This window comes from Electrona antarctica, assembly GCF_951216825.1.
Source record: "Electrona antarctica genome assembly, chromosome: 11".
NCBI lineage: Eukaryota > Metazoa > Chordata > Actinopteri > Myctophiformes > Myctophidae > Electrona > Electrona antarctica.
The window spans coordinates 15,172,649-15,195,248 of record NC_136792.1 but is presented as its reverse complement, the minus strand read 5'-3'; the positions used below and the strand labels follow the sequence as shown (position 1 = coordinate 15,195,248).

The 22,600-nt window shown below is 43.6% G+C and overlaps 1 protein-coding gene and 2 long non-coding RNA genes across 4 annotated transcripts in view; 2 read left to right on the top strand and 1 right to left on the bottom strand.

The window, feature by feature from the left end:
- The window catches only part of lrch3 (leucine-rich repeats and calponin homology (CH) domain containing 3), a 36,826-nt gene that overhangs the window by 10,758 nt on the left and 3,468 nt on the right, over positions 1-22,600 (bottom strand). For both annotated transcript variants that reach the window (XM_079513610.1, XM_079513611.1), the window contains exons 2-11: positions 10,301-10,445; positions 9,418-9,544; positions 8,156-8,261; positions 6,742-6,878; positions 4,914-5,023; positions 4,453-4,546; positions 3,881-3,986; positions 3,320-3,462; positions 910-971; positions 495-540 (exon numbers count right to left, since the gene is read on the bottom strand). In XM_079513610.1, coding sequence (XP_079369736.1) covers positions 495-540; positions 910-971; positions 3,320-3,462; positions 3,881-3,986; positions 4,453-4,546; positions 4,914-5,023; positions 6,742-6,878; positions 8,156-8,261; positions 9,418-9,544; positions 10,301-10,445 — 1,076 coding nt within the window. The remainder of the gene's footprint in view (positions 1-494; positions 541-909; positions 972-3,319; positions 3,463-3,880; positions 3,987-4,452; positions 4,547-4,913; positions 5,024-6,741; positions 6,879-8,155; positions 8,262-9,417; positions 9,545-10,300; positions 10,446-22,600) is intronic.
- On the top strand, positions 13,000-13,902 carry LOC306931931. Its single transcript, XR_013791088.1, has 3 exons — positions 13,000-13,094; positions 13,212-13,323; positions 13,621-13,902. It is a non-coding gene; the product is annotated as an uncharacterized lncRNA (long non-coding RNA).
- LOC306931932 lies at positions 16,934-17,619 on the top strand. Its single transcript, XR_013791089.1, has 3 exons — positions 16,934-17,018; positions 17,136-17,247; positions 17,545-17,619. It is a non-coding gene; the product is annotated as an uncharacterized lncRNA (long non-coding RNA).

Here is a 22,600-nt window from a genome sequence, read left to right as displayed (position 1 = left end):
GTCATGTATGGACATTAGTAGTGGCGCAACAGCTGATTGAACTAATCGATTTTTCCTCATTTTTCCCCCCCTTGTCATGAAGGAAACGAACATATTCTAAAACAGTAGAAATATCTATCTATATCTACAATGAAGTAAAAAACAGGGCTTCAGTGATTAATCAGCCTAATGGTTCAAGTAAATACATTAATGTGATTAATTTTTCGTGTCGATACATTGAAAAAACAAAGAAACACGCTTTTTATTTGATGAATCCAAAAGTAATCAATAGAATAATCTATAATAAAATCCCTAATTAGTAGCAGACATGCTGCGTTCACACGGGCAGATGCAAAAGATACAAAGACGCAAAGCTACACAGTGCATGTAGCTGTTTTGCAGCATGCTACAAACGTCGGATGCATCTTCATGTCGCTGGCTTCCATTGACAATGAATGGTAGACTGTAGCTTTGCATCTGCCCGTGTGAACACAGCAACAGACAGAGTGGGGTACCTGATTATGAGCGATAGAGGGCGCTGTTACACCATCAACCACACTCCTGAGACAGACGGACAAACAGACAGACAGTAAGTTAATATGTTATGAGGATGTTACAGACTATTACACTCATGTCATACAATGTAAACATTGGTTATTAGATATAAAGATCATCTTTGGATCATGTTTTAATATTTGATAGTTATTATAATCAGATTTGTATGAATGTGTACAGCTGTACAACAGGTGTCTTCAATAGGCTGTATCTGTCTTAAACGGGGTACTGAATTATTGAATGGTTATATGTCATTTTGACTGATACCTGTCCATTCAAACTCTAGACGGGCCGCCCCAGTGTTTCGTATGTGCTTCTTGTGCAGATCCAGGTGTGTGTGTGTGTGTGTGTGTGTGTGTGTGTGTGTGTGTGTACCTGTTGTGTCTCCTTGCATCCTCTGCTCTGGAGTCTCTGGAGTTGGTTTTAACTGGAGAACCCTGGGGTCGCATGCACGCGCACACACACACACACACACACACACACACACACACACACACACACACACACACACACACACACACACAAGAACAAACAAGAACTATTCAGACAAGACTAAGGGTCTGTTCACCTGGTAATACTAGAGTCTCTATAGAATAGTTTTTGTTGTATGTATTGTTTAGTCTTGTTTGTTTGATTAAAATTCAATAAAATGTTAATTGAAAATAATAATAATAGATACATTACAATACTCTAACTTCCACACTTGCTCAATCCACTCGTGGCTTTTAGACCCCATCTCCCAGACAACATAGTTTCCATTCCATAGCCAGAGGAGGCAGTCCGGTCCGTCCAATAACAAAACGGATAGTTAGTCAATACTTTTGCGAAACCCTCTGAAGTTAACACTTATTATACACTCGCTGTTTCTTGCTCCTATCGGCTTGGGGGGAGCTCACTCTCTCAAAGTCATCAGTGTCGGCTCCTCCAAAAGGCAAGCCATTTGGGACACGAGCAGATATTTGGGTATTGGAATTTGTGTGTGTGTGTGTGTGTGTGTGTGTGTGTGTGTGTGTGTGTGTGTGTGTGTGTGTGTGTGTGTGTGTGTGTGTGTGTGTGTGTGTGGCTGTCCATGGAGCACAGTAAATTGTATTATTGCCACCAACCAATGGATAAAGTGGATGTGTCAGTGTGCCCCCCACGGTGTGATATCACCCAAACCCTGTACAGTGATACACGGATGACATTTCCTTGGCCTCTAGGGAAGAGAGCACAATTAAAAACATGCTCTCCAGGACAGACGGCTTTTTAGAATGGTCAGGCCTAGAGGTCAAAAACCTGTTCTCTAATGTCCACATTCAACAGAAAGGTCGAATGACAAAACAGTGAGCCTAGTGCGAAAATGGTTTGGACTCAACTCACACAGCACCCGCGACAACATTTTCCATCCACAGTGGGAGGGAGAGCTGGGAGTCCCAAACGTGGAATGGATCTATACCAGCATGAGGATTTATCACCTCCTAAAAATGTTGAACGACGACAAGGATGTTAGGGAGCTGGCTCGATCCTCCCTGTTCCTGGACCTAAGGAGGCGTAAGGTCCCACTGGCCAGGGAGTTAGAGCCACACTTTCTTGGCTTCCGGAGGAAACCCAGCGGTAAACTGGACACCCGCTCCGCTGGCTTTGGGGTTTGGTCGGAGTGGACTGGCTAGACCTAAATGACCTCTGTGTCCGCACTGGAGTGTCCCTGGAGTGGGTGCGGTCTGACTCAGAGACTGTGAGGGTCTCCGCGGACATTATAACTGACCCCCTCACCCAGGTCAGGGCAACGGTCACCTATGCTGGACACAGTCACCTGCTAACAGCTACAGGTGCCAGACGAGTCCTCATGGATGTACACCATCACCAACAACAACAACACTGGACTGGACTAAAACTCCAAGGGAAGCTCGCATGTCTTCCCCATGCTGATCACTCCGTCTCACACGCATTCATCAAGAACACTGCACTCAATGAGGACATTATCACATTCACAGTTAAGGCCAGACTACAAGTCCTTCCCACCAGACTCAATCTATCCATCTGGTTTCCCACTACTCAGGTCCCTCATTGCTTGCACCACACCACAGAACAGATACACTGTCACACATCTTGAATGGATGTTATGCATACAAAGGAATGTACATAGCACACCATGATAGAATAGTGGAACTCATAGCAAAGGATATATAAAAATACCATGCATCTTCAGTGAGAATGTACAAACATTCCATCCATGTTCCAACTCTGTGATAACTCAGATACCTTTACATCTCTAGCAGCTAATACACCAGATGTTGTTGTGGTTGATGAAGAGTCCAGAGAAGTGTCTGTATTAGAGATAGTCTGCACCTTTGACCACAGCCTAGAGGAAGCCTTTATGACCAAGGTCATAAAATACCAACCACTTCTACATAACATCTCAGAGCTGGGCTATAGGTGCAGACTATATGTCTTTATATTTGGGGGCCTACGCACAGACTGGTTGTTAGAGGGTTCCAACAACTTGGGATGCCCAAAAAGGAGGCAAATAGTCTGGCAAAGTATTGTGGTGTCTCTGCTATAATTGGCAGCCGTCATATATGGCGGAGACGCTGTTACTTATACCCATAGAGTACTGTGTGACATGCCTGTTGTATCATGAAAACACATGCCATGACTTTGCAGATGTAACTTTAATGCACCTATAATATTTGTGTCCTTGTATGCATATCCTTTGTGTGGACATAAATAAATGGTTAAAATGTGTGTGTGTGTGTGTGTGTGTGTGTGTGTGTGTGTGTGTGTGTGTGTGTGTGTGTGTGTGTACCTCTCTAGTAATCCGTCTCTCTATATACGCCATGAACTGAGAGCTGAGGCTGACGCTGGCTCTTCCTCCCCTGCGTCCATCTTCGTCCTCGTCCTCTCCAGCACAGCCGTCTATGTAGTCTATCTGCTCCTGCTCTGTGTCCACTGAGAACGGAATCAATCCATCAATCAATGTCATTATCACAGAGTCATGGTCCTTAGACAGATTTACAACAGCCTCTATGGAACCCACTCACGGACACTTTAAGACCCACTTGTGTTGCAGCTTTTACATTGAGCCAGCATGCACAATAGCAGCACCCTGACTCTGTTTGACCAATTAGTATCATCGGAAACACCTGTGTTTAGGGAAGGGTCTCAAGTTCTTTCCAAAATGGCGTGTATGCATAGACATAAAAATCAGACCTGTGTGAAGTGAGGGGCGCTCTTATCATCATACATCATCTCATTCTGGCCAATCACAGTTTTCGTCCTCACTTTTGTCTTCAATGTTTGTGTGCATACAGTACATTGTTTTGTTTCATACACATGTGAACAGACACAGTTTATCATATTGTCTCACATGTTCCGTTAGCCTGCAGGGACACTGGTTCTCTGCGTTGGTGTTGTCTCTGCTCTCTGCTCAGCTCTGACACACGCACCGGAAGCTCACTCAACTCCTCGGTCGGCTGCGCACACCCACACACACACACACACAATGTAGTAGTTTAGAACACTGGGTTGGGACTCGGCGACCCATTTGTGTGGACACAGTTTGTTTCCTACATTTAGTTTTTAACTATCATTTCAAAACATTCAAAAATAAAAACTTTTCATGAATTAAAAACTAAATTCAATGATTTTTTTTTCATGAAAAATTAAGAAATTCCATAAATCAGAATAAATATTTAAGTAGTACTGAAAATATCTACAAGCTTGTAGATCTGCTATTTTCACTAGTTTGGGTCCCAGGCGAACATTTCCTTTCTGTTTTGGGTCACTGGCTAAAGAGTTTGGGAAACACTGGTTTAGAATGAATACTGAATGATGGAAGGAGAAGAATGGGCTGTGTGTGTGTGCGTGTGTGTGTGTGTGTGTGTGTGTGTGCGTGTGTGTATGTGTGTCTGTGTGTGTGTGTGTGTGTGTGTGTCTCACCTCATTCCCAGACCATCGCTTGTGTCCGCTGTCTACACTGTTAAAACCAGAGTCCAGCGCTCCATACGGACGACCGAGGTACATGTCCTCAGTACTGAGAGAGAACGAGAGAGAGAGAGTACAGGGTCAATACTGTATGGTCCAAGATGGCTAGAACACCCCCGGGGACACAGGAAGCTCTATTCCTGTGTTATTGTGTTTATTAATTCATTGTTAATAGAGTATGGGAATGTGTTTAGAGTAATGGGTTTTATGTGTAGAGTTTAGTCATTTAGTCATTTGTTGTTTTTTTGTATGTTTTTGTAATGCTACACCATGACGTCTTTGTTTTGAGAATGAGAGAATGAGAATGAGAGAGAGAATGAGAGAGAGGGAATGAGAGAGCGCGCGCGAGAGAGAGAGAGGGGGGGGGGGGGGGGGGGGGATGAGAATGAGAGAGAGAGAGAAAACCTTGTTCTCACCAGGAATTAAAGTTCAGAGGTCGTCTGTCGTATTCTGGAAGATCAGGTGTCGTTTTACTGGCCTCCATGTTCAAATACTTAAATATATGGACCTTCCCTTTAATACATATCTGTCAAAACAACAAACAGCACATATTCCCTTTAATGCAAATCTGTCAAAAATAATAAACATCACAACTTTAATACAATTTCATATGTAATAATAATTGTTTGATCTCAGCCGTGCCATTGACCACCAATTGACACATTTGTAAAAATAATAATTAAATGGTTCTATATATTGTGAAAATAATCATTTCTGTAAACTGTTCATGTTCTGTCCACTCTCAAAGAGCAGTTATAGACGGCTGCATTTCAAAACTGTAAAAAGAAGAGTTAAAGTCACCCCCACCCCCTATTTATTGTAAAGACAACATGATGATTTATTTTGTTGTCTTTAAATATACTGATGAATTGAAAATAGAGGACCCTGATGTAAACAAGTCTTAGTGCTTTTTTCTGGTTTTATCCTCGTAGCAGTTTTTGTATTGACCTGTACTTTCGTTGAACTGTACCCATTCTACAAAATGTTCAATCAAATTGATTTCATTTGGACAAAACTGTCACCCGAGTTTCCAAAGTAGGATACGGTGATTGACTGCTATCGAGTGAATAAACGGAACGACGACGCTGAACATTCCAACCTCATCTAGCAAATGTGCATCTTTAGGCCAAAAACGTACAAACATTTTATTCAAATAATTTAGGTAACCATTCTAGCCAATATACTGTACATATATAAAATCTGCTAAAAGTTGTGATCTTCAAGACCAGCTGTTGTCTCTGCACGACACCTTCATATGAGGAAGTTTAAAGGTATGGTACTGTAGGTGATTTTCATTTGTTAAAATAATGAAATAGCTCTATATTAAAGGTATTTGGGTTTTTTTACAGTAAGTTGACAGGAATTGGGGGAGAAAGAGATGGGGAGTGACACGCAGCAAAGGTCGTCGGGATCGGGAGTCGAACCTGCGACACGCTGTCAGGCTGGATTAGCAGCCTAGGTGCCTGGAGAGCTAGGACAGGCCAGGCCCACCAAACCTTTTGTGAAACCGCCACTGTGTGTGCGTGTGTGTGTGTGTGTGTGTGTGTGTGTGCCTGTGCAGGTGGGTTGTGCAGTGTGCTGAGCATGACGTTAAACTGCTCCGTTGTAACTACAACTGTTAATGTAGTGGGTGCAGATTTAAAAAAACCCAACCTCTGTGGACTGTGTACTTCAACACGATCGCAAGCTTGCATACTACAGGGCACTGTTCACCGTCGGAGTATACCGACAGCCGGTGCTGCTTGGTGGCCCTTCCCAGAGTATACCGACAGCCGGTGCTGCTTGGTGGCCCTTCCCAGAGTATACCGACAGCCGGTGCTGCTTGGTGGCCCTTCCCAGAGTATACCGACAGCCGGTGCTGCTTGGTGGCCCTTCCCAGAGTATACCGACTGCCGGTGCTGCTTGGTGGCCCTTCCCATGAGCAGCTACTGTACCGGGAAGAGAGACGTTGGACCGGTCCAGCCTGGGACATACCCACGGACTGGTTGTTGGCGGGGGTTTCAAACTTTGGATGCCTACACTACTTCTGCCCATGGAATGCTGCTGGGTGACATGACATGCTTGTTGTATCCTGACTGAGGACATATGCCTTGATTGTGTTGATGTAACCTTTCTGCACCTGTTTATGCCCTTGTATGCAATTTCCTCTGTGTGGACATAAATAAATTGTTAAAATGTGTGTGTGTGTGTGTGTGTGTGTGTGTGTGTGTGTGTGTGTGTGTGTGTGTGTGTGTGTGTGTGTACCTGTGCAGGTGGGTTGTGCAGGGGGTTGTTGTCCAGAATGATGTTCTGCAGGTGGAGCAGACGTCTGTAACACACTGGGATGCAGCTCACCTTGTTACAGGAGAAGTCTAGACGCACCAGAGGCAGGTCTGCCAACTCTGATATCACACACACACACACACGCACACAAAGCAAAAGCAATTCTCATGATTTTGTCAGGCCACGTCCCAATCGACGATTTGTGAATTTCCTAACACAATATGTAGAATTTTGATGTTTAGGTATTATCCACACAGCCAACCAGCATTAACCTTTACTTTCAGAGAATATCTTGAGACAATTATGGTTTTATGGAAGATGCTTCTGAAAATTACTGAAATCAGTCATGGGCCATGGTGACTGAGAACTTCAATCAATGCACGCACGCGACGCACACACACAATTACGTTACATTATTACTCTATAATACACAATATTCCTAAACACATCCAATAGCCTTTAACTGACAACACGTAGGGCCAGGTAACAATGTAGTTACGTCTGTACCTGGGGGTAATGTAACAAGGTAGTGTGTGTACCTGGGGGTAATGTAACAAGGTAGCGTGCGTGTACCTGGGGGTAATGTAACAAGGTAGTGTGTGTACCTGGGGGTAATGTAACAAGGTAGCGTGCGTGTACCTGGGGGTAATGTAACAAGGTAGTGTGCGTGTACCTGGGGGTAATGTAACAAGGTAGAGTGTGTGTACCTGGGGGTAATGTAACAAGGTAGAGTGTGTGTACCTGGGGGTAATGTAACAAGGTAGTGTGTGTACCAAGGTAGTGTGTGTACCTGGGGGTAATGTAACAAGGTAGCGTGCGTGTACCTGGGGGTAATGTAACAAGGTAGTGTGTGTACCTGGGGGTAATGTAACAAGGTAGTGTGTGTACCTGGGGGTAATGTAACAAGGTAGCGTGTGTACCTGGGGGTAATGTAACAAGGTAGAGTGTGTGTACCTGGGGGTAATGTAACAAGGTAGAGTGTGTGTACCTGGGGGTAATGTAACAAGGTAGTGTGTGTGTACCTGGGGGTAATGTAACAAGGTAGCGTGTGTACCTGGGGGTAATGTAACAAGGTAGCGTGTGTACCTGGGGGTAATGTAACAAGGTAGCGTGTGTACCTGGGGGTAATGTAACAAGGTAGTGTGTGTGTGTGTGTACCTGGGGGTAATGTAACAAGGTAGCGTGCGTGTACCTGGGGGTAATGTAACAAGGTAGCGTGCGTGTACCTGGGGGTAATGTAACAAGGTAGCGTGTGTACCTGGGGGTAATGTAACAAGGTAGCGTGTGTGTACCTGGGGGTAATGTAACAAGGTAGTTGCGTCTGTACCTGGGTGTAATGTAACAAGGTAGCGTGTGTGTACCTGGGGGTAATGTAACAAGGTAGTTGCGTCTGTACCTGGGGGTAATGTAACAAGGTAGTTGCGTCTAATGTTGAGGTCTCGTAGCGACTCCAGCTGGCCAATCTGTGACGGTAACGTATCGATCTCATTACAGCTGACATCCTAAAACACAATGCTCGCCATTAATATGCATATTGTCATAAAACACAATTCTCACTTTTAATATTCATAGATTGATAAATACTCGTATGAAAAGATTGGTACAATTATCAAAGTCTAAAAATATGCTATAAAAGCACAGGGTTTATGCACATTTTGAACATTACATTTCAGGACATTTCAAGGATGTAACAGGAACGCACCCAGGGTGCCGGCCCGATTCCGGCGAGCCGCCGCGCATCAGAAACGGTTGAGAAATGACAGAGTTACCGTGTGGGGGTCCCTCTACTGTACCCTCTACTGTACTGGCACACCCGAAATCACCATATATACAGTTAATATATGTGTGTGTGTGTGTGTGTGTGTGTGTGTGTGTGTGTGTGTGTGTGTGTGTGTGTGTGTGTGTGTTAGGATGCGCACAGGTGGTGAAAAACAACCATGCTGTTTTCGTGCTCAGACGCACCCAGCCACCCACCCACACACATAGCTCCGTAAGGGAGTGGTTGCACCACTCAAAAATGTTCATGACCAAAGATTACCACAAAACATTTCCATGTACAGGTATGCATGGAAACGCAGCAAGGGCTGGATTCAAGTGCAATATAATCTCTCATATGATGCCAAATATGATTCTGTGATTATTCTGTCCAAGATATAGTGCTCCTACACACCGCAATGTGTGGGAGAGATATATCTAAAGATCTGAACACATACCAAATGGCAATTTTGTTGTCACTTTCATATACTTGGAAATAATTCCACATGAGGTGGAAACCTCATGTCCAAAACTGTTTTCACCAGATTCAAAACTAGCAAAAGTAGCAGATCTACAAGCTCAAAACTCGTCGCTTGTGGATCTTTTGTAGCATGATGTACGTTGTAGGATGATCAAGAAGGTCGTTCATTTACAGAAAGGTTTGAATATGGTGAGATAACAAGGTTTTTGCCCACCAGCAACAATATGAAACAACATATCAGGAATAATTTTAATATCTGTACAATTATTTTTATCCCTCCCAGGTGCTTGGTTGGTGTAGGGGTAAAATTCCTGACCACCATCACCACCCAGAATGGGGGTTCAGAATTTTCAAAACCTTTCCAGACCTGAAAAAAAAAACGAACTAATTTAGACAGACAGACAGACAGACAGACAGGTTACCAGTTCAGTCAGGTGTCTGAGCTGTCCTAGTTCCTCAGGTAGAGAAACCAGCTTGTTGTTGCAGGCGATCAACACCTTCAATGGAAGACTACACACCACCGGTGGCAAGACAGACAGCTGGTTACGACTGGAGAGACAGACAGGTAGAGACAGACAGGTAGAGACAGTCAGCAGGTTACGACTGGAGAGACAGACAGCTGGTTACGACTGGAGAGAGACAGGTAGAGACAGACAGGTAGAGACAGACAGCAGGTTACGACTGGAGAGAGACAGGTAGAGACAGACAGCAGGTTACGACTGGAGAGAGACAGGTAGAGACAGACAGGTAGAGACAGACAGCAGGTTACGACTGGAGAGACAGACAGCTGGTTACGACTGGAGAGACAGACAGGTAGAGACAGACAGCAGGTTACGACTGGAGAGACAGACAGCTGGTTACGACTGGAGAGACAGACAGCTGGTTACGACTGGAGAGACAGACAGGTAGAGACAGTCAGCAGGTTACGTCTGGAGAGACAGACAGGTAGAGACAGTCAGCAGGTTACGACTGGAGAGACAGACAGGTAGAGACAGACAGCAGGTTACGACTGGAGAGACAGACAGGTAGAGACTGAGGTAGAGATTATTTTCCCAGATTGAGTTTTTGGTCAAAACAAGCTTTACATAACTAAAGAACGGATGATTGTGATTACAAAAAAATAAAAAATTAAATCTGGGTGAAAAGAAAAGGTGATCGTCCGCCACTCCACACAGCGTTTGTTTACATCCGGTGTCAGGTCCCGTGGGTCTTCAAAACTGGTCTAGAATTCTCCAAATTCGGACGGAATATGACCAAGAATTCTGACATCAATCAGGTACTAGTTAGGAGTGAGTGTATATTTACCTGACATTAAGGTGCGTTAGGTTCTGCAGGTTGAGCAGGACCTCTGGTAGTGTCCTCAAACAGTTCTGATACAAGTTCAATGACTCCAGAGAGACAAACAAACACACCTCTACAGGAACCTCACAGAGACGGTTCCTAGACAGATCTACAGAGAGAGAGAGAGAGAGAGAGAGAGAGAGATACAGACAAACAACCATTTATTAACAGGTGATTAAACCCTTAAGTCAGTTTGCTCCTGAACTATGTCACTTTTTGTATTAATAAAATTACATTTTGTCCAGTGGTGTCACACTCGTTGCACGCAGGACCACGGCGTGGTCGTGGTATCAATATGTTTTCATGCACACTCGCAGGTACGGCACGGCACGGTGCGGTGCACGCTAGCACGGTGCGGTGCACGCTAGCACGGTAGCGGTGCACGCTAGCACGGTAGCGGTGCACGCTAGCACGGTGCGGTGCACGCTAGCACGCGTCCCCTAACAGAAGCGTAGCGTCTGTTGGGCAGCCCAGTCAATGGAGCTCTTGCCCAGGCTAGGCTGCCTAAAGACAGAGGTGAGAAAATAAATCTGCTCCGCTGATAACAATGGATACATTGGCTGCCCCGGTCCTTTGCACCTTTTACCAAAGCTACAAAAGCTGCCGACGCAACTCGTACATATCAATGGTCCATGTGTGACCTGTTAAGTAGGCTGTAGGCTAGTCTGTAGTAGGCACAGATACTGTAGGCTACCGTGTGCGTCCGTATACACAGTATTATGGTGCTAGTAAAGGCTTGTACAAGTGTGTTGTTACTGTTGTTATATGGTCATTTGAATTAATTAATTTGTCACTCCCACTCCTAGACCAGGAAATGTATCTCGTTCCCCCAGGCATTCATTTTTTGAGCCGATGCAAACGAAAATAAAAGCCTGGGTGCCGAGGCTACGTAGAGCCCCTTAAAGCACTGTTTCCAAACAGTGTGGTTCACGGACACAGTCCCTTGATTTTTGGTTTCCCACATTTTGTTTTTAATTATTATTTCAAAACATTTTCAAAAAACATTACCAAAACAAATTGATTAATCGTGAATTAAAAACAAATTCAATGTTTTTTCCATTAATTTCATGAAGAAATCAAAGAAGAATCTCAGAAAATACATGAATTAGAAAACAAATATTTAAGAAGTAGTGAAAATAGCAATAGACAATGCACTGCGAAGCGACGCGTTGTAGAGCTTGTAGATCTGCTATTTTCAGCACGAATTTGGGTTCCAGGAGAATGTCTAATTTCTTTTTTGGGTTCACAGACTAAAACGTTTGGGAACCACTGCCTTATAGCACTATAGAGCGTCGCAGTCCCGCCCCCTACCATGGACCAGGAAATGATTCTCCGTTCATTTTCCTCATAGACATTTCAGAAAGTATTTATTTAAAGACGTTTACGCCGCGGACAAAGCCAACTCGAGTCGTGACAAATCATGACAACAAACACAATTTGTTGGGCCGAACAAATAATTAGAAAGAAGAAACAAACGGCAGGTTACAACACTTTTTGTTGTTTTTCTTCTTTGTAATTATTTGTTTGGTCCAAAATATTGTATATTTAATATGTAATATTTGTGTTGTCATGAGTTGCCACGACTCGAGTTGGCTTTGTCCGCGGCGTAACCGTCTTTAAATAAATACTTTTTGAAATGTCTATGGGAAAAATGCATTGGGATTCATTTCCTGGTCCATGGTAGGGGGCGGGACTGCGACGCTCTATTCCGTGTGTGCTAGAGACCAGCGGGTGGCGGATTTAGCCGCGGTTGCCGCGGGTGAACCGCAGTTTAGGGTGGATTAGGGTCAATTCATATTATTATAAATTAATATAGGATAAACCGCGGGTGAAATAATGCGGGAAATAAAGTAATGGCATAATAAAGTATATAAATATGCTTATTATAGCTTTTAAAACGCACACAATCTCGGCGTGCGTGCGTTGGTAGTAGTATTTTAATTTAATCATTTTCCATGATCTGGCACAAATTAGCCGCCTATGAAGTTGGGTCCTGTTGCACAACAACAACAACACAGTGGTCTCCTACAGGCAGCTACGCTAAAGTTGCTAACAGGCAGCTAGTGAGTCTGAGAGAAACTTAAAACTAAGTAAAACAGAAGGGAGGAATATACGTTCGGCGTGGGACTGGGAGTGATTAAGTTCTTTACCCTGCCGCCGATGACCGCTGGATATGCTGTATGAAAATACGTCGCGAAAACGTGGACGGCGTGTTACCATGGAAATGGATATATACAACCACTACGTAACATTGGTGAACTGTCGAGAGAGTGGTGAGTGACATTGTTTGTACAAGTAGTATAAATAGCCGATCTACAAGCTCACAACGCGTCGCAGCGTCGCGTTGTGAGCTTGTAGATTGGCTATACTGTATACGTTGGGCGCTTCCCTGCGCAGCGGATTGCGGGTGGTGCGGATTAATAAATTGGATTAATTAATAAATTGCGGTCGGATAACGGGCGGATTATAATTGTAACTGCCCGTGACACTAGGGTTTAACTTCAACTATTTCTTTATTTGAAGTCAATTTGTTTACTTACTTTGCCTATTTTTGGGTTGCCTTTAATCTGAAACTTCCTGTATTTTGGCTTACTTTTACTGTGAAACTTCCTGTCACTACACCTACATGTACTTGGCTGGGGCCTGCTAGTTAGAGAGATAGCATTCACACTGTGCTGAGCCAGATCAACAGGGAAGAGAGACGCACACCAGCGTTGGGTGTGCACTCCAGCGTGTGTTTGATAGACTGCGTGGCAAGGTATGAAATGTTTGATTGCTTATACGCACCGTGCACCTTTGTACTCACTTAAGTAAGGTTGCTTGTACATCACAGTTTTAGCGAACCGTTTTGACTGAAGTTGTGTTTTGTCTACAGTGCCTGTCACACTACGTTGTGGCCATTGACTGTTTTGATGTGACTGTTTGATGTGGCCTGAGATCCAAGTTGTTTTATGCAGCCCTTTAGCACCCTCGATGAGCAGATTGAGGTAAATGATTGTTTCTTTGTTTGGTTTTGTTTGGAGTTTCATTCATGATTTATTTGGGATTAATTGTATTTTGTTTGGCGTTTTTGTTTGGTTATTGTGCATTTTCCTCTGGTATTTATTTGTCTTAGAATTGAAATGAATTGAGTTCTCGTATCACTGCTTTTATAATTGACCATAAATTAATCATTTTATTGTTGATTGTATACCTGAAGTGATGAATTAAATGCACAGCTTTTATAATGAAACTATAAATATTTCGATTATGGAATTGTAACTATGTATTCTATATCTTTATAGTTTTCACGGTGTTGGAACAAAAATAAACACACCCGTCGAGACCATTCAACCTTGTCATCATTTCATCAATCGAGGGCGCTTACAGTGAAAACTCATCGCTGAATGCAACTCAACAGTCAACACCAACCCATCTCATCTACAGCCATCATCTACACAGCCATCTTCTACAGCCACCAGCTCATTGTTACAAGTTTGTCACACAACACCACAGTAACCCATACATTGAGAGGTACCTATGCCAGGTAGCCTCTACATCTTGGACTGAATAAGTTTGAAGGTTGTGAAAAGGACAATGCAAAAACAAAATAAATAAAATAAATAAAAACAACAAAATTAAAAAAGAAACTACAAAAAAAAAAGGAAACTAAGTGTAAGTGTGTGTAAATAGATTTTTAAGCAAGCTGAGAACTTTCAAGCTGATTGCATTATTGAAAATGTAAAGGGGACATTTGCATAAACTGTGCTGATATTTATTTGGTTGACACTACTCCTCTTTGGGGTTTTAATTGTACATGTCTGTGGAGCTCCTTTGTATTAATGGGTTTGATGCACTATATGCTAAATCACAGACATAAAAAAATTGAAGTGTCCGTGCTCTAACAACAGCTACAGATTCCAAACAAATGGCAACCTCTGAGACAGCAGTCAATATGCAGCAACCCACACACTCTGAAGAGACAACAGCCAACACACAGGATGCCACTGAGGCATCGACCAATGCACACCAGGTCAGATTTACCAAAACTTATAACACCTGGGCACAATTGGCTAAAAATATTCGAACCACACTAAAAACATTTTGTTCAGAAGAGGATCTCCGTGTCATAAAACAAGCTAGCCAGAAACAACACAACACAATAATTGAATGTTACGAATCAATACAACGCAACGGCACCCCTACTCCAGACACTGTAAAGAAAATGGATGCCTGCGGCACTATCACCTCAGAAATTTGCGAGATAGTGGATAAATTCCTGGACACTGTTGGCCAGCCTTTCAATGAGGTGCTGGCGAAGTTGCGTATCAGCATGGCCTTTGATAAGGAGGCGTATGGGTCCATTTTCGGACACACCAATACGGAAACTGTCGTCTCTGACTCTTCAGATGGGACGGGAAACCGTGCACAGTCCCGTGGAACCCATTCATTGCACCCATCCAAAACTCCTTCCATAGCAAATAGTGATGATTCAACTACCTCCAGTCGCCACTCCAGTACGTCCTCCAAAGCCGCCCAGAAAAGAGTTGATGCAGAAGCAGATCTTGCTGCCAAACAGGAAACAGCCAAGGCACTACAGGAGATCCATAACCAACAAGCCAAACTGCAAGAGGAAAAACTTAAGCTACAACAACTTAAGGCCCAGAAGGACATCAGAGTAGCAGCAGCACGGGTTCAAGCTTATAACCTATTTGAAAGTGATTCCGAACATTGCAATAAACCACCCTCTGCTCCTCCAAACATCACATCATGTTTCACAAAGTACCAAGCAGAAGCCTGTATAGCCTGTCACCCTATGGCCTCCCCCTTCCTAATGAATCGTAGGCCTGCGGATGAGAGGACCCCTAAAGGAGCCAGAGCTTTCCATACCACTATCCAGAATGACCCCAAGCCTGCATTCACCTGCCCCATATGTGCTCAGAAAGCACATAGTATTGCTACATGCCCCAGCTTTGCAAGGACAACTATGGAGGATAAGAAAGCTTACATTTTTGAAAACAACCTCTGCTTCGGATGCCTGAGAAAGGGACACGTCGGCAAGGAATGCAGGAGAAGACACACCTGTGGCATATGTAATCGACCTCATCCTACCTGCCTGCATAATGGCAGAGATAAGAGAACGGGGGGAGAAATGTCGAAGGACTCCACAGATAACCACACAAGTCACGAGACCCATGCTGCCATCGCATACTCGAGCACTATTCCTGTTTGCATGTCATCTACAGAGGACCCACAGAGGTGGGCGACTGAGTTGGAGTCTCGAGTAAACTGTTTAGAGGCCGAGTTAGATGACCTGCGCACCCATAAACGGATGGCCTTGGTGCATAATGAACACCTGCGGATAGAAGTGGCCGAAATCATGATAAGGAATGGAGAAACAGTGAAGCTTCTCAATACCATGAAACAGAGCCAGGATGATGTCCTCAAGGCCAAAGAGCAGCTAGACAGTGAGTCCCGGCAAGGGACCAAGACAGATCAGCAGCAGCAAGAGATCGATCGTCTGAATAAAGAACTGACGGAACAGAGAGCGGAATGGGCCAACATGCACAATGCTCTAGGAAATAAGGACATGGAGATTGATAGAAATCATAAAGAGCTAGAGGCCTTAAGGGCTCAGCTTAAACAACAGCTTGCCATCACTGTAGAGCAGAAGCAGGAGACTGAACAACTGAGAGAGGAACTGGATCAGACACAAATTGAATTAAATCATACAAACAGTGCCCTGCGAAGCAGAAAAACTAGTGACTCTCAGCTGAACAGTACCATAAAAGATCTACAGGCAGAAAATAATGATCTTGGGCGCTCTGTGAGGGATCAGGAGGCAGAGCTCTCCTCCCTGAGGGAGCAAACACGGATCCAGATGAACACCTTGGACCAGGAGAGGCAGAGAATCAACAAAGAACTGAAAAACGTACTGCCCCAACTCGAGCAGGAGTGTAGCGAAGGCAAGCAGACAAGGAAGCTACAGGAAGAACCGTTATGTCCGCTCCAGTGCACGGCGGTTGAGACCAAGGGCATTCTACCGAACACTGTAGTCCAAATTGATGACCCCATACATGTCCACTGCAACAGGTCCCCGGAAGAGCTGGGAGACATGGCTGCTATAGAGGTCCCCTCCACCAAACATGGACAGCAACAAATTAATAACAGCCCAAACGGACTCATTAGGACAGACAACAATCAAAATGGAAAAGGACCTGAAAATGGAAAACTAATTGGCAGCAAGATCTTTCCTCTAATCCTGTCATCTAAAGGCCAATTGCAAAAGTGGTTCTTTACTTAAAAGTGAATCACCAATGTATCCTCTCAAACCTCATGTACCTTGTAAAGACATTTTGTGAATCATGTTCCGTTCAATCCAGAATGATTTGCCCTAGTAACATGATTGGGGGGAGTGTAACTGCCCGTGACACTAGGGTTTAACTTCAACTATTTCTTTATTTGAAGTCAATTTGTTTACTTACTTTGCCTATTTTTGGGTTGCCTTTAATCTGAAACTTCCTGTATTTTGGCTTACTTTTACTGTGAAACTTCCTGTCACTACACCTACATGTACTTGGCTGGGGCCTGCTAGTTAGAGAGATAGCATTCACACTGTGCTGAGCCAGATCAACAGGGAAGAGAGACGCACACCAGCGTTGGGTGTGCACTCCAGCGTGTGTTTGATAGACTGCGTGGCAAGGTATGAAATGTTTGATTGCTTATACGCACCGTGCACCTTTGTACTCACTTAAGTAAGGTTGCTTGTACATCACAGTTTTAGCGAACCGTTTTGACTGAAGTTGTGTTTTGTCTACAGTGCCTGTCACACTACGTTGTGGCCATTGACTGTTTTGATGTGACTGTTTGATGTGGCCTGAGATCCAAGTTGTTTTATGCAGCCCTTTAGCACCCTCGATGAGCAGATTGAGGTAAATGATTGTTTCTTTGTTTGGTTTTGTTTGGAGTTTCATTCATGATTTATTTGGGATTAATTGTATTTTGTTTGGCGTTTTTGTTTGGTTATTGTGCATTTTCCTCTGGTATTTATTTGTCTTAGAATTGAAATGAATTGAGTTCTCGTATCACTGCTTTTATAATTGACCATAAATTAATCATTTTATTGTTGATTGTATACCTGAAGTGATGAATTAAATGCACAGCTTTTATAATGAAACTATAAATATTTCGATTATGGAATTGTAACTATGTATTCTATATCTTTATAGTTTTCACGGTGTTGGAACAAAAATAAACACACCCGTCGAGACCATTCAACCTTGTCATCATTTCATCAATCGAGGGCGCTTACAATAATTATGCACATGCGGATTCGGGTGACAAAAAAGCTCATCCGCTGTTCTCTAGTGTGTGCCATGCATGGACTCTCAGACATTTTATAAAATGTTAAACACAGCTGCAGCTGATAACATTTTAAGTAGTTAGTTAGTGGGACAGTTTATTTAGTTAGCAAGCACTGGCAATATCATCGACTATTATCAGTGCATGCTTTTTGACATGTAATGCCTAAATCAAGCTGGTATTATTATTATTTTAATTAGCTGCAGCTGCCTTTATGGAGCTCTTTCTGACATGTCAGTATAATTATCGGGACTGGAATGGGAATGGAACAGACAGCTGAAGCTTCATTAAGTTATATTATGGTACAGTAAGATACATTCTTATTTATAAAGTGCTGAAACAAGAATTACAAACTGCTGTACAATGAAAAAGTATTAAAAAAAATGAAACCAGAATAAGACTCAAATAGGGACATATCAACAGGATAAAACAACCACTTAAACAGTGGTATATACTTATTGAGCGGAGTCCTCTAGCCTAGGGGTCCATCTATATTAGCCTCCCTCCTCCTTTTTACCCTCTGCCTCTACTCTATAAAATAACTATAGTTGCCAAAAATAGCCCATCTATTAGCTCACAGTTTGTATTCTGCTATTTTTAGATGAAAGTTCAGTTTACCACAGAGGGATGCTCCTAGCTAGGACTCACGTGGTTATAAAGCGAACGGAAGACAAACACATTACAACATAGATAGGGGTGAACAATGATCTCATTGTTAAATCTACTTAAAATAGTATTGCTGCCACTAGCTGTATAAATAGCTACTGCGGCACATTTAGAGAGTGGTATTAAATAAATGCAGCGTTGTGAAGTCGAGCAGAGATGAGAGAAAATGACATAATGGGGTAAGTAATGTGATCAAAGCACTGTCTTCACAAGTTCACATACTATTATTTTACAAACGACGAGTAGCCCGACCTAAATCCTATTCTGTGTGCGGTTGTTCTTAGTGAGCGAGACACAGAACCAGTACACTAGGGCTGTCACACTCACATTATATTCATATTTTGATTCTCATTTGCATTAAAAAAAACAAGTTTTGAACATCAATGGCTAAAATTTGAATTGAAAACTGACTTGTGTCCAGTGAGTCTATGACGTACATGGTGGTTCCCAAGCTTTTTAGCCCGTGACCCCAAACTGAAATTAGATTTAAGATAAGTGGGATCGAAGAGTAGATCGGCTATTTTCACTTCTTAAATACTTGTTCTAATTTATGGAATTTCTTAAATGTTTCTTTTATTTCTTCATGAAATTACTGGAAAATTACTTTGAAAATGTTTTTATAAAATTATAAAACTAATGTATGAAAGAAAAACTAAGGGGACCCATAACAATGTGTCCGCGACCCACAAATGGGTCCCGACCCAGTGTTTGGGAAACGCCGCTGTACACTGTACAATATGACTCAGGGACAATAAACCAGGTGACACAATGCCTGGAGGAGCAGAGGAATGGAACCGAGGATTCCCAGACGGCTCTACCTCTGATGACATACTGCCCCGCCGTACAACAGTGAATGCTCTACCTCTGATGACATACAGCACCACCGTACAACAGTGAATGTTCCACCTCTGATGACATACTGCACCACCGTACAACAGTGAATGCTCTACCTCTGATGACATACTGCACCACCGTACAACAGTGGATGCTCCACCTCTGATGACATACTGCCCCACCATACAACAGTGAATGCTCTACCTCTGATGACATACTGCACCACTGTACAACAGTGAATGCTCCACCTCTGCTGACATACTGCCCCACCGTACAACAGTGGATGCTCCACCTCTGATGACATACTGCACCACCGTACAACAGTGGATGCTCCACCTCTGATGACATACTGCACCACCGTACAACAGTGAATGCTCTACCTCTGATGACATACTGCACCACCGTACAACAGTGAATGCTCTACCTCTGATGACATACTGCACCACCATACAACAGTGAATGCTCCACCTCTGATGACATACTGCACCACCGTACAACAGTGGATGCTCCACCTCTGATGACATACTGCACCACCGTACAACAGTGAATGCTCCACCTCTGATGACATACTGCACCACCGTACAACAGTGAATGCTCTACCTCTGATGACATACTGCCCCACCATACAACAGTGAATGCTCCACCTCTGATGACATACTGCCCCACCATACAACAGTGAATGCTCTACCTCTGATGACATACTGCACCACCATACAACAGTGAATGCTCCACCTCTGATGACATACTGCCCCACCATACAACAGTGAATGCTCCACCTCTGATGACATACTGCCCCACCATACAACAGTGAATGCTCTACCTCTGATGACATACTGCACCACCATACAACAGTGAATGCTCTACCTCTGATGACATACTGCACCACCATACAACAGTGAATGCTCTACCTCTGATGACATACTGCACCACCGTACAACAGTGAATGCTCTACCTCTGATGACATACTGCACCACCATACAACAGTGAATGCTCCACCTCTGATGACATATTGCACCACCGTACAACAGTGAATGCTCTACCTGATGACATACTGCACCACCGTACAACAGTGAATGCTCCACCTGATGACATACTGTCCCACCATACAACAGTGAATGCTCCACCTCTGATGACATACTGCACCACCGTACAACAGTGAATGCTCTACCTCTGATGACATACTGCCCCACCATACAACAGTGAATGCTCCACCTCTGATGACATACTGCACCACCGTACAACAGTGAATGCTCTACCTCTGATGACATACTGCACCACCGTACAACAGTGAATGCTCTACCTCTGATGACATACTGCACCACCATACAACAGTGAATGCTCTACCTCTGATGACATACTGCACCACCGTACAACAGTGAATGCTCTACCTCTGATGACATACTGCACCACCATACAACAGTGAATGCTCCACCTCTGATGACATATTGCACCACCGTACAACAGTGAATGCTCTACCTGATGACATACTGCACCACCGTACAACAGTGAATGCTCCACCTGATGACATACTGTCCCACCATACAACAGTGAATGCTCCACCTCTGATGACATACTGCCCCACTGTACAACAGTGAATGCCCCACTGTACAACAGTGAATGCTCCACCTCTGATGACATACTGCACCACCGTACAGGCGTACAACAGTGAATGCTCCACCTCTGATGACATAGTGCACCACCGTACAGGCGTACAACAGTGAATGCTCTACCTCTGATGACATACTGCAACACCATACAACAGTGAATGCTCCACCTCTGATGACATACTGCACCACCATACAACAGTGAATGCTACCTCTGATGACATACTGCACCACCATACAACAGTGAATGCTACCTCTGATGACATACTGCACCACCGTACAACAGTGAATGCTCTACCTCTGATGACATACTGCACCACCGTACAACAGTGAATGCTCTACCTCTGATGACATACTGCACCACCGTACAACAGTGAATGCTCTACCTCTGATGACATACTGCACCACCGTACAACAGTGAATGCTCTACTTCTGATGACATACTGCACCACCGTACAACAGTGAATGCTCTACCTCTGCTGACATACTGCACCACCGTACAACAGTGAATGCTCTACCTCTGCTGACATACTGCACCACCATACAACAGTGAATGCTCTACCTCTGATGACATACTGCCCCACCATACAACAGTGAATGCTCTACCTCTGATGACATACTGCCCCACCATACAACAGTGAATGCTCTACCTCTGATGACATACTGCCCCACCATACAACAGTGAATGCTCTACCTCTGATGACATACTGCCCCACCATACAACAGTGAATGCTCTACCTCTGATGACATACTGCACCACCATACAACAGTGAATGCTCTACCTCTGATGACATACTGCACCACCGTACAACAGTGAATGCTTATGTTATGAGTGTCACCGTCTTAAACCACGTGAACCCTAGAATCAATATTTTGGGCATGTCATGGCATGTGCACATTGTGCAATAATAGGCAATATTCTGCAAGAAGTGTACAAGCTCAACAATCCCTTGCAGCTCGGCTTGAAAGAACCGTGGCCACCCTTTGTCAAGTCCCGCCCGTGGTTGTGCCCCTCTTCGCACCCATTGGTTGCCATTTCCTCTCTCTCCATCCAATTTCCTCTCTCTCCATCCACTACCATTGAAATAAGGTGTTATTCAGTTGCTTCATATTGATATTCTGTGCACTCAATTCTTATTTTAAACTTGTTGTCAGTAAAAAGGAACATCACATGTGCAGCATGGTGTCAGGCATATCATGTTTGTTTTTAGTTTTTTCCAAAAAATATGGAGAGCCTGCTGGTTAGTCAGTCAGGGACCAATCAGAAGGCTGACAAAGTTGTGAGCTTGAAGATCTGCTATTTTCACCAAAGCGACTTGGTGTACTGAAGAGGGGGCAAAAGCAAGAGGGCCTAGTTTTTTGGATTAGACCCCTGGGGGACCCCAGTCAAAGAGTCGAAGCACTACTGATGACAGACATAGACAATGTTTAGAGAAAGCCTGTATGTTTTAACCACTAGTCTTAAACCATCTATACTTAAAATAAAACAGACCTGAGTTACTGTATAACTGCACTTGGCTAGTGCTGCACGATTCTTGCTCAAATGTGAATCTTGATTTTCCTCCACAAGAATTAAGATCACGATTCTCATTCTCACACGATTCTCATTTCTTCCATGAAAATATTTGTTTTCTCTTTAGTCTATAGTTGCTGAACATTCAAAATGTGTTACCTGGAGCCGACTATTGTGGATTTAAACTTGTAGCAAAAACATAAGAGTAACTTAAATGAATTGGACAGTCAACCAATGCTGCACGATTCTTACTAGAATTGTGTCTGTATCTAGATTGCAATCTTTTTTGGATTAATTGTGCACTAG